The sequence below is a fragment of the Neophocaena asiaeorientalis genome, unplaced genomic scaffold (assembly GCF_003031525.2).
Source record: "Neophocaena asiaeorientalis asiaeorientalis breed wild unplaced genomic scaffold, Neophocaena_asiaeorientalis_V1.1 scaffold400, whole genome shotgun sequence".
Taxonomy (NCBI): domain Eukaryota; kingdom Metazoa; phylum Chordata; class Mammalia; order Artiodactyla; family Phocoenidae; genus Neophocaena; species Neophocaena asiaeorientalis.
Window position 1 is genome coordinate 1,239,987 of NW_020175089.1, and position 12,979 is coordinate 1,252,965.

General features: G+C 39.4%; 1 protein-coding gene across 1 annotated transcript in view; it reads right to left on the minus strand.

The window, feature by feature from the left end:
* Window positions 1-12,979, minus strand: part of PLCB1 (phospholipase C beta 1) — a 680,716-nt gene that overhangs the window by 443,005 nt on the left and 224,732 nt on the right. Inside the window, exon 3 of the mRNA XM_024764260.1 lies at window positions 4,292-4,360. Coding sequence (XP_024620028.1) covers window positions 4,292-4,360 — 69 coding nt within the window. The remainder of the gene's footprint in view (window positions 1-4,291; window positions 4,361-12,979) is intronic.

A 12,979-nucleotide genomic window follows, 5' to 3' on the forward strand; every position in this document is an offset into this window, starting at 1 on the left:
TCTTTCTTCTTTTCTTTTCTTTTTGTTTGCATAAGACCTTATCTTGGTTCAAATGTTACCTGACTTTTTTTCTTAAGTTCACCTGATTTGCTATGACCAAAGTAAGAAGTTTTAGGTCATGTAAACCTGCTGGACATGTTTTATAATCTGTAAGAGGGAGTGCCTTGGCTTGATTAACTGCCCTTAAAAGTTGGAATCAATACTTAACAAGACTTACACACCTAAAATCCTGTGCTTCCCCGACACCCATTTCATAGATGAGGAAGTAGAGGCACAGATAGAAAGAACAACTTAACCTCGTTAATGGCAGAGTGGGCACCCAAAACCACATCTCCACTTTCTTAGTCCCATCTACTTTTCAACGTTCCTAAGGATGAAATAATTCCTAAGAATCCTGAAGATAAAGAAACTATCTTTATCAGAAATGCATTCAGAAATGCTGCTGAAAACTTTCTGGGATAGCCTATAGAAAAAATACACTTCTTGTTGTGTTCTAGAACATACACTCACACACACAAAAAAAAGTATCAGAAAACTTGCTCTGCACAAGACACTGATATTTTTCATTCTAGTTAGGCCTAATTCATTTTGTTAATGCTATGTCACTAACAGATCAGAAACCACAGCGATAAACACTCCTTTTAAAAGCAAAGATCCTGTTGAAATGAAGATCCAGAGAGCATGTGTATATGGCATAGACAAGATGTATATAACACAGAACCTTTCTCTTTACATGTGCTTCATAAACCTGGGGGCGGGAGGGGGGACGGCAAGGTAGGGAAGGTGGAAGGGGAGACAACGGAGAGAGCAAGAAAGGAAACATAAATACATTTTAGATTTCAAAGGATAAGATTTTTTTACTGTGATTTTTCCTTTTGGATAAAAATCTCCCAATTTCTCTCCAGTGAGAAATTTCAAAACTGATAACTTGAACAAAAGCTGTGTACAGAAAAGCAGATCTGGAATCGTATGCATTGCATTGGGAGTCTACATTTAAAATTCATTAATGGGGCAACACGTAGAAGCTTTTTCATGTCCTATAAATGTTATTTCAAATCACAGCAGGCATAGAAAACAGTTCATCTTCAACTAGATTGTGAATTTTTATATAATGAGATGCTGTGAAAAACAAAAATAATATGAATACACAGATAAATATTTGCAGGGTGCCTGGGTGTTTTGATAAATAGTATCTGCTCCACACATGTTCCGCCTTCCTCTCTGATCTATAAACCCCCGCAGAAAGTCTTCCACTCAATCTGTCTTCATATTACATTGCCTTCTTGTCCTAAGTCCCCAAGCTTTTCTCACTCCATATTGGTTGGTGTCTTTACACTTTGTAATTGTCCTGCTGCTTCTGTTCTAGCCAACACAATGGTCCCCTCTTATTTAGTTTTCCTCCTCCGGTCCATATGCCCCCTTCTATGAGGTGGCTATGCTGCAATCATTCTGGAATACTCTGGAGGAAACTAGCTTCTCTTTTGGTTCCTGCCACATAGAACTGCTGCCACGTGGGAAGCTGGGAGCTGCCAGGGATGGTGTGCAGAGGTGGCCACCATGGGGACCCTGAGGATGGAAAGGGAATCCCTTCCAGCACCTTGGAAGCCAGTTTGGTGAGAGAAAGAGGCACCTATTCTTTGGTGACAATTTTTTGAGCAGCTGAATGTGACTTCATCTAAACCCAGAAATTCCACTGAATTGTTCAATACATTCCAATCATTTTTTAATAAATTATCTTTTTTATTTATCCAATTCAAGCCAAGGTTTTCTTTTGCAACTTAAAGATTTTAGAACTGGCATTAATACCTAATTCTTTCTTGCCTGTCCATCCACCAAGCCCCTTTCAGCCAAGCCCCTGCTCCAATCTCTCTTTATAACAGCAACTTTTCCAAGTTGAGTGAAATGAATCTGACTTCCTGAAAATCTGAATTGTAATTTTAATAATAATAAATACAAAAATAATGATGATAATACCAACAACAGTGGCTACTACTGAATGGGTGCTTACTATATAGTGGTGATGAGTTCAGGCAGCAGTGTTCAAATTTTGTGGCAAATTTACTTTTCAAAACCCTGATGCCACATTGCACATTTAATTAGATTCTTGTAGCATCTCTGGAAGTAGACAACAAGAATCAGCCTTTTTTTAAAGCTCTCCAGGTAATTCTACAAGCTCTTAAATTTGAGAACTTCTCTGCTAAATCTTTGCCAATGAATTATTTTATTTAATCCTTACAGCAATGATATGAAGTAGTCATTTATAAGTAGTAGCATTAGTATTATCACTATTTAGCCAGCGAGGAAGAAGTCTCAGGAATTTCACACAGGTAACATGTGACAGAATCCGGCTTTGAAAATATTAAAATAGATTGAGGTGCTTGAACCCCAGCAAGGAATAGGAAGTGAAAAAAAACCAAGAACATGGATAGTCCACAGAGAAAGCAAATCTTAGTGGAAAAAAACAGTAAAAGCCAGAGCACTCTGAGTGTTGAAATCTGTCCTCAATAGAAGCCTTTTAGAATCTAATAGTGGTTTATCAACTGAGCAGAGTACACACCCTAGTTCTGTTCATTTCTCATCATTCAACAGACATTTATCAAACCACGTACGCAAATGAAACACTTAACTGATAAGCAGGTTGTGGGCTGCAGTAAAAGAGTCAAACCTGAAAGCCAGTCTCCATGTGTCAGAAGAATTGACTTGAATTCCCTAAGTCCAGAAACAAAGGGGGTCTGATAGAGGGTAGGCAACTGTCTTTAACCAATACTGACAATGAAACTTCAAGTTAGGCCAATAAACTTGCGTTGAAAGACAAACTTTATAACTGTTATCAATACAGTTCTCAGAACTATCCACAACAGGCTTACATGAAACCTGGCTGAAATGTTGTTGAGAGAAGAAGAAAAAAATTTGTTTTCTACCCTGAAAATTGAACAATTTTGAATCATCAACAAAGCATTAAAGATGATAAGCTTGATATAAAACCAAAAGACCAAACCAATGAAATATCATTGTATTACTAAGAGATGAATGTAAATAATGGGCCGTTTTCACATGAAACACTTATAGAAACCCTCTTGAAAATAATTCTGATTTTTTTCTCTTTTCATTTTCCACATTTTCCTGTAGATCATCTTAACCCCTTCAGCCATAAAAGCAGTATTTGCCTGTTTGCTCTATGACAAAATTTGCCAGCAACTACTGCACTGTTAGGTATCTGAAGAATAATCATTGTAGGTGACTTTTTCCCTTCCTGCATCTCCACAGCAACAGCTAATTTTTGATGTCAAAGAAAGTGTTTTGACTTTTTAAGGAATAAAACAAAAGTTGCAGGTAGATACTCAAATAGAAAATCGCTAGTTTTATATCAATTATGGAAGGAGGCAAGTGTCCCTGAATGGCACCTGTACTTCCCTATTTGCCAATATTCTCTGTGCTACAGAAGTCTTTAAAGTACTAAAACTTAAATAAAGAGCAGTTTCCCACTTTGATGGCAAGTCAACACATCTTGCTACTATACCCTACCAGACAATCTAAATTTTTAAAATATATGTATGTTTTATTCAATAATTTTTTTTGGCCATACCGCATGGCATGCGGGATCTTAGTTACCCGACCAGGGAATGAACCCATGCCCCCTGCAGTGGAAGCACAGAGTCTTAACCACTGGACAGCCAGGGAAGTCCCATATTCAACATTTTTAAACCATCTTCCAAAACTAAATAAACTGCAAACACTGCTTTAGATATTTCTTCAGTAAGTTTTTCAAACCCAAGCTAGTTGACATTCCACATAACTGATCCCAAAGTCTGCGGGTGTTCACTAGGAACATCTGCAGAAAGATCTGACACTCTCTGGCTTTATGGATGGAATGATTCCAACTGCAAAGCATTTGAGCTAAAGGGTCTTGTTTATCTGTCTAAAAGGTTAGTTCACGTATGCTCACGAGGCTCAAGGAATTTTTCAAATACTTTTAAGCACGTTTTGAATATTTAGAATTACCCAGTAACTCGGGCATTGCTTTTTTTTTTTTTTTTCCAAAACAAAAATAAGATGTGAGGGCATAAAGCAAGCCCCATGTCCAACTGCCTCTATATTTGCTCGTTGTTTCCGTCTTTTAACAAAAATGGTAGTGTTTAGAGCATACTGATCTCTGAAAGGACTGGCTGTTTTATTGCGTTTTATAACATCTACAACAGAGAAACTTTTAACTGGGGCAATTAATTGATACCAGGACACAGCTAAATAATCAAGGCAGCAGCTGGTGTGCATACTACACTCCACTTCCTACCTTGGGAGCCTTGGCGTGTTTCCCACATCTGGCATCTTTGACAAGGCTGAGATCTAACAGCTCCGTCTCCTGGAAGGCAAAAATGTGAAATCGTTAAGCATACACACAGATCTTTTTTTCTTTGTTTTATAGCATTGACATCACTTTAAAAAATAATATTATCTTAAGACTTGCCTGAAAATTTCTCTGCTGTTGGGATATTTTTCCTCTTACATGCATTGCCTATCGATCAAATTGGAATGGAAACAAAAAGATAGCTACCTGCTAGTTCTTCAGTTTTATATATATATATATATATGTCATAATACATTTTGAAATGTATAATACGTGTGGTTTGGGTCCCCAGCCTATCCTACAAGCCATTCCTAAGTCATGATGAATCAGGCCTTCCTGTTCCCTTGTTGAAAAATAATCCTGAGAGTCACTCTGAGTGTAGGTGAGGATTTGTGAGCGGGGTGGGGGATTAGGATGGGGAAGTGGAAGGAGGTGCTCCCCTCAGCTCACAGGATACCCAGCCCACCTGGCCAAGGTAAAGACGCAGACCTGTCTCCCCTACCTGCACCCCAGCCTTTTGCACACATCCCTTATGCCCTGATCTTTTCATTTATTCATTATATATTATTGAACACCTATAACATGCAAGTTACTCTAGGGTACAAGACATATAAGATATGGCTGCATAGGGGCTCCCCTGGTGGCGCAGTGGTTGAGAGTACGCCTGCTGATGCAGAGGACACGGGTTCGTGCCCCGGTCTGGGAAGATTCCACATGCCGCGGAGCGGCTGGGCCCGTGAGCCATGGCCGCTAAGCCTGCGCGTCTGGAGCCTGTGCTTCGCAACGGGAGAGGCCACAACAGTGAGAGGCCCGCATACCGCAAAAAAAAAAAAAAAAAAAAAAAGATATGGCTGCTTCTCTGGATGGACCTGTGGAGTAAAGTGTACACATAAGACAAGGGAGAGCATGCTAATGCCAACTTTAAAGTTAACTGCTGGGGTGGGGGGGTGCGGTCAACAGAGAAAAGATCATTTTTCCCTGAGAGGCTCAGAAAAAAGTCTGTGGAGCACAGAGAAGAGAAGTGGGGAGGGAAGGGGCTCACCCAGCTGGAGTGTACCACATGAGCAAATATCCAGACAAGAGAGGACCAGAGGTTTGGGCAGAACCTTGAGGTCTTCATGGCCCTTAGGGCTCAGAGCAGGAGAATAATGCATGGGAAGCAGGTGGGAAGAAGAGGGGGATAAGGGGGCATCCAAGAGTGAGGAAGACCACAAGGGAAGGCACAGTGGCAGTGGGGGAGGGGATCCACATGGTCGACATTCAGAATTCCATATGCTGAACATATGAAGAAAAATCATGGGAGATGAGACCAGAAAGGGATTTGGGCAAAAGGATGGAAACCCTGAAAGTCTGGCTAAGGGCACTGAGCCATGAAATTTGGGACACACACGTCACCGAGTTATCCGGTGAACTCTGTCACCAGCCAGATGAGACTGTGGTGCAATAAGCAGAGCCATCCAACCTGTTTTCTAGAGAAGGAGCCAGTGGGATTCAGGCATCTACTCCCATCTCCCAGTGGAAGGAACTGCATCTGAACAGGAGTGGCTATAATTTCTCATAGGCCCCAACATCTACAAGGACTGGCGCCATGGGTTCCCAGACAATTCCTTCAAACAGCTGCCCCTGATTCCAAATGTTTGGTGAAAAATGGTCTGATTATTTTCCTGAACCTAAGGTTGATTTCATGATTGCAGCATAATAAGGGTCAAAGATGAGATGGAATCTCTCCACTGGGGTGCAAACCACACAGCAGGTCCAATAGAACACCTGGCCCCGCACACCTCTCTGTGGGCTGCAGGGAGGACAGGAAACAGCGCCTTCTCTTCTTTTGCTCACACTGGCCTTGTAAGTTTGCTTTCCCCCATTTTAGTGAATTCCTTAACCCATTCTCTATTGTGCATGACTCTGTGGAAACCCTCCCAAACCCTGGGGTGTGATAGGTAGCAACCCAGCAAGGATCCTGCAAGACAGAGTAGCAGGTGCCATGGTTCCCCCAAGGACGCACCATCCGCAATATCAAAGGTCACCTAGTGAGTGTTAGAAACCAATGGTATCAACTGCTGGACTCAAGGCCTCACTTAGGCAAATGGATACAAAGCATTCAGATGTGAAGAAGTGGAGCATTTGGCCCAGGTTTCTTCATCTCCATGGCAATGGCAGCAATAACATTTGTTGAAAGAGGAGTAACAGAAAGAGAACCAAGCTTGACGAAGCTTAATCTAGAAGACCAGAACTGAGTAGAGTGTTGAAAGACCGGAGACCAAATGAGGGTAGAGGTACTGGGGACAAAGATGAGAGTGATGATAAGGAGGTAGAGTTGACTAAAGGAAAGACAGGAGGCATCTACAGCTCTAGGGGTTCCAGCTTCCTCGCTGGGGCTTGGAAGTTTGGGCAAAATGATACTGCATTTTGGAGATGCTGGCTTGAGGGCTTTATCCAAGTGGAAATACCAGTCATTAATTCAGTCGAGCATTACTTATTGAATGCTGCAATGTGTTAGGTACAGGCTAGGTACTGAGGAATGATATCTCAAAATACAAAGAGGAGCTCATGCACAAAGCTAATGATTATACTCTAAAGGAGACATTTCAAAGTGCACTGCAGACATGGACTACAAAGGGCTATGGCATCTTTTCAGCTGATGCGCAAGGAGGAAAAGGAGTTTGCCAGCCTTATAATTCTGTGTGTTTGGTGGGGAGGGTTCCAGGGAGAGGAAACAGCAGTTACAAATGCACAGAGTCAGGAGTCCTGTGCAGAAAACAAGTCACTCTGGACACACAGCAGAAGCTCATGGAGAGTTATCAGTCACTTCTGAACTTAGCAGTCGTTATCTGCACGTCCGCTTTGTAATTATTCATAAAACATTGACATGTATGTTTGATGGTTTGATGCACTTTTCCATAAACGTGGCATGATGTTTTATATATATGCAGAATAAAAATCACGCACACATACACAGTACATTTACCTAATTGTATAACATTTTCTATTCAAGGAAATTCCAGTTGAATAAACAATAGACTTAAACTTTACTTATTTGTTTTTATACACAAAGCCCAAACTGAGTTCACAAGGAAATAGACCTTAGCAGGCAGCATTCTATAGACTTTTCTATTACAGATCACGAACGCTGTTTTCTACTTCCAGCTCAAGAGGAAACATTCATTTTCCAAGTCACAGGGGGGTAGTTAGCGCCAGCTGCCCTAGGTTTTCATTCTGATACCACAGCGACTCTGGAGCTCGTGTAAAATTGTGCGTGCAGGAAAACCACCGCAGGGCACTCTCAGTGTGGGTAATGTGGCATAGGAAAGACCCAGGTGGAAATCTATCCACGGACTCATTCGGTTAGAAAGCCATGATCAAAATAGTCTCCCACTTCTATTAACACACAACAGCCACCCCTCTGGGACTTAACTACATCCTATTTGCTCCTCCACTAAAAAGAAAATGAGGAACTCAATGCATGGGACCACAAAAATGTTACTTGTGTCATTAAAACTTTTCTAGGTTAATTTTCTTGTGTTAATAGTTTTAACATCCCACTTGCATGATGAGAAAGCAGGAAAATGGTCCCTTTCTCAATTCATTTAAGAGTTACTGTTTTCCAGTTTACGGGATTTACTATTCCTTTGCTCTTTTCTTTAAGAAAGGGAGGCCCCGTGATTTTTAAGTGGAAAACCTGGGTTTGAGGAAGGGCCCTAAAATTAACTAGTCATGTATTTGGCCAATTATCAGACCACACTTAGCATTAATTGTATCATCTATAAAATAAGTATGATAATACTTTCTATATCAGTGGTTCTCAAAGGCTGCACTGGAGTCACCTAGAATACCTGTTAAAACATAAATTGGCTAAGCACCATCCATCAGAGTTTCTGGTTCAGCGGGACTGGGACAGGCCTGAGGATCTGCATCTCTCAGGTGATGCTGTTGCCACTGGTCCATGGAGCATACTGAAAAGCACTGATGTACTAATTCATAGGGTTGTTATTATAAGGCTTTTTAGATGAACATGATTGATAAAACTATACACTACTTATACTATGTTGTATGACGAACTTAAAACAGTCATTTCTTTATATAGGGAACTGTCAAATAAAAATTTTATACCTACTGAATGCAAAAGTGTGCCTAATGGTGAATAACCTAGGCTCAGATTTGACTTAATTAAACATAAACTATCGAATGACAAATGCCACTAACTCCTATTCTAATGTGTCCTTAGCATTAAATTTTACTCTGTAGAATAAATGCCTCTGTTCAGAAATTCAAGCAATCATTGAAATTGTTTTATTTTTGTTGAAAATGCCACACTATATATCTTTTGTGTTATACTTCATAACATTAGAGACATTTAGAAAAGTGAAAGGAGGAAATTTGTTCTCTCTTGCCTCTAAGCCCATCCAACAAGGAAAGGATATTGGGGTGCCCAAAGCCCTGTGGGCTACCTGAACCAGCAAAGGAAGAATGAACTAACAGAAACCCTTTATTTCCAAGGCCCACAATGGCCCCTGCAAAGCTTGGAGGCCACATTCCTAGGACCCCCGATGCATGCCCTGAAGTGTGGACAGATGTGTCTTCTCTCTAGGTCAGTATGGACAAAAGTGAATTAACAGTAATCAGGGATTTACTTTTGATAGTTTGAATGAGTGATGAGAAAACTGAGACAGACGAGCTAAGGGAAGACGAAATTATCTCTGATGTTTACTATTCAGCAGAAGGATTTCAATCCATCAGCCACCAACTCACTGTGAAGTAGATGATCCATGAAATGCACTGAAAACTCAAGAAAGAATACAATTTAAAACTCAACCCTCTTCCAGAATACCAGTTTCTGTGCATTGTCACCAAATTCCATTTGTCACCCATTATAATAATGTGCTTCAAGTTCACACAATATATAATCAGAGCAGCAATTACAGTCATAAACATTACACAGGGAAGATATTAATGGCTGGGTGTGTATACCTCCCCATGTGGTATATTCATTAAGTTGTTCAACCTCAATTTCCCAAAAGTAGAAGACATTAATATGTTTTATTGACTGCCAACACCCCTAAAATGTCCAATGTTTAAACAAAACAACTTTAGAGTCAGTTAATGAAGTGTTTTATTTTAAAGAGAAGCAGATAAAATAGACTCTTTGTTCCTTAACTTGATTCCACTTCTGAGGGAGTGAAAATGTATTTAGTATACCGCTCAAAAAGTCCTTGCACCCTGTTTCACCTGGTCTCTTGTTGTCTTTGTTCCCTAGCTTCGATTCTTCTCTTTTTTTCCCAGTCTGCAATGGAGACTCAGAGTAGGAAACATCCAAGGAAATGAGATGCCCAGGTCATCAATACCAAGCAGCAGAGAAAAAAGAAAGTTGATACATCTGGATTTCTTTATTTAAGAAATTCTAGGTTTAATATGGTGCAAATTTCATAGAACTAGAAGGCAGAACACTTAAGTTGTCTCTCAGAATTATCATTTGTAACCTATGCATTATTAAGCCAGTTACCACAGATGTCTGTGCCTTGAATCCTTATCTGTCAAACAGAGATACCAACACCAGCAATACCTTTCTCAGTGGGCTGCTGTTCAATCAACTGAGATATTAAACTGAGATCTCCACTTAGCAAGCAGGGAGTCCTACATACATATACATCCTTATTCTTGTAATAGTTCCCATTCTAAGTGAAAGGGAAAAGACCCCAGTAGAAAAGCCAAAAATGGATAGATAAAGCATCTAGAAGAAAAGCACAGAATGCAAACAAAGAAACAAACAAAATGTGATATGAAAATCTAGTACTCCAGAGATAGTTCATAAAACAAAATAAGAGAATAAAGTAAGAGGCAACTTGTAGAGGAAACTGGTTTTACTTTTAATGTCACAGTTAAATGCGAAATATCAATAAGACTAATATTTGAAATGGAGAAAAAGCAATGAACTAGTTCATGTGTTATGAACTGTAACTATTGACAGTTTTGAGCTAATAAAATAAAACTGAAAAAATTACTGTAATGAGATAAAAGTTTCCTATCACTAAAAGAGGCAAAGTCAAATAATATAATTAATAATAACAACAGCAATAATACTTTTAACTGTTACCAACAGAGAACCAACCATGTGCCGAGAATTGTAAGATAATTCGTACATATTATCTCATCAGTCTTGGCAGCACCACTGTCATGAGTATTATATTCCTCCCCTTTGCTGATGAGAGAACTGACGGAGACCTTCAGTGACAATTTCTAGTCAGTTAAACAACTGCATCAGGAACCCAACATTTTGCCCACCTGTAGCAAGCCGAATTCCAAGCTGGCCATCACGACTCCTGTCCCTGACGTCCACACCTCTGTGAAATCCCCTCCCGCTTAGTGCGGTCAGGACCTGCAGCTTGCTTCTAGCCAATAGAGTATGGCAAATGTGATGGACTATTCCTCTCATGACTATGTAACCTTATAAGGCAAATGCGAAGGCATCTTGCAGGTGTCATTGAAGTCTCTGAACAGATGACTTAACTTTAACTGAATGAGAGATATCCTGGGTGAGTCTTTCAAAAGAGATCCAGCAGTGAGAGACTCAAAGCAGCAGAGATGCTTACGTGTTGGCTCTGTCCTGTATTGTCTATGAAAAGACAAGTCCTGTAAGAGCTAAGGGCCTCAGTCCTGTGGTGACAAGGAACTGAACTGTGGCAACAACATGAATGAGTTTGGAGGAGGAACTCCAGATCCACAGAACACAGCCCAGTAGACACCTTCACTGCAGCCTTTGAGACCCTAGGCAGGTGAGACCCTAACCCACTTGAAACTGTGAGATAATACATGTGTGTTGTTCCAAGCCACTAAGTTTGTGGTCATTTGTTACGCAGCAATAGATAACTAATACACTACCCCCATTGTTTCCATGTTCTAATGCATTTAATTAAAACGTAAATGACTTTACATATGTTGGCACTCTTCCCAGTATAAAAATGACTGCAATGCTGTCATCTTTTTTGAATATGTCCAACAGGAAACAATTACTGTAATGGAACCACAGACTTTGGGAACTGGGGGAGATTGCAGATGAGGAAACTGAGTCCCAGAGAAAAATATACCCATTGATCAAGATCACTGAGACTTAGTACAGGATAGGAAAAGAATTCATATTCCCCCAGACCGATTTTTTTGCTAAAGAATTATTTTTCAGTATTAATAAAATAGCATGAATATTAACTGAGTGGTACAAACAGAATAAGAACATTTCTTTGTTCATGTACAAGAAAACAAATATCATGATAAATAGAATGTAACAGTAATTTTAAGAAGCTGTGAGGCTGGGTCCCCACAAGGCAAAGTGAATTGTATTGGCAAATATCTATTTAACTCCTCCTTCGCACATAACCAGCAAGACAGTTCAGCTCCTGGTTATGCAATAGCCAAATTTCCTCCTTCTTACTTCCTTCTTTAACGCCCTGAGAAACTTTTATGTATTCATCTAATAATAAAAAGTTGCTTAAGTTGAAAGGTAACGCAGCTGAACATAAAATTATGTCCATAGTACCAAACCTTTTATTAAGATATAATGTTAATAAAACTTAATTCTAACAACATGTATGTTTATAACATGATACATTTATAACTCCATGCATGTACGATTGTGGAAGGAAAAGTTTCTAGACCATATTACTTCAGAAAATATCTTTTAACAATTTTTTAAAATGATAAATGAAAAACTGGGGAGATTTAAAATAATAGTAACTGGGTTTATTTTAAACTTATTTGGTTATCGTTTTAAAAACTGAGAAAAAAGACTCTATAATCAACATGGGAGATCTATACATATGCTAAAGATAAATTCAGAAGTATAATGAAAGTTGATGACCAATGTTTTATTTTCCTAGTTTGTATTTATTAACAGGCATCTCATGGAGGGATTCATGGCATTTTTATGGACAAATAGTGATATTGCATTTGTTAAAGACTCAGTTTGTTTTTTAATTGTATTAGGGTGATAAAGATTGCATTCTCACATTTTTCTATTACGCCTGTGCTCAGCAAAAGTCTTGATTTCAGTCTAATCAGATTAACTAGAAACAGCATTCATCATTTGGCAAATAATGTCATAATTGTGGAAAACTATCTTTGTGGATATTTTGGGTGAGCATAAAATCCAATCTCCATAAAAGGTCTCTTGAAAAGACATATGGAAATGATATCGATTAATTAGGCAAACAAGCTATTTCCGCTTGAAAAGTCCAGATAATTTAAACATAGCCAAACTTTCCCCTTAAATCATCTAAAATGTTATTTCTGGTCTACACCTATTTCCCTATGGCTGAACAGCCAGCCAAGATTTTTTTATCTGGTAGTGCAAGCTGCTTCTAGTCTCTTAATCTTATCCTACTGTAATATTCGAGCATATCAGTTATCTGCTTATATGACTTAAATTCTTTCATTTCCCTAGACCAGTAGTTCTTAAAATGTGGTCCCTGGACCAACAGGCTCAGCATCAACATCACCTTGGAATATGTACAAAATGCAAATTCTCAGGTAATACCCGAGACCTACTGAATCTGAATCTCTGGGGTGGGGTCCAGCAATCTGTATTTTAATTAAACTTTGGGATGATTCAGAAGCAATCTGAAGTTTGAGAACCTCTGTCCTAGA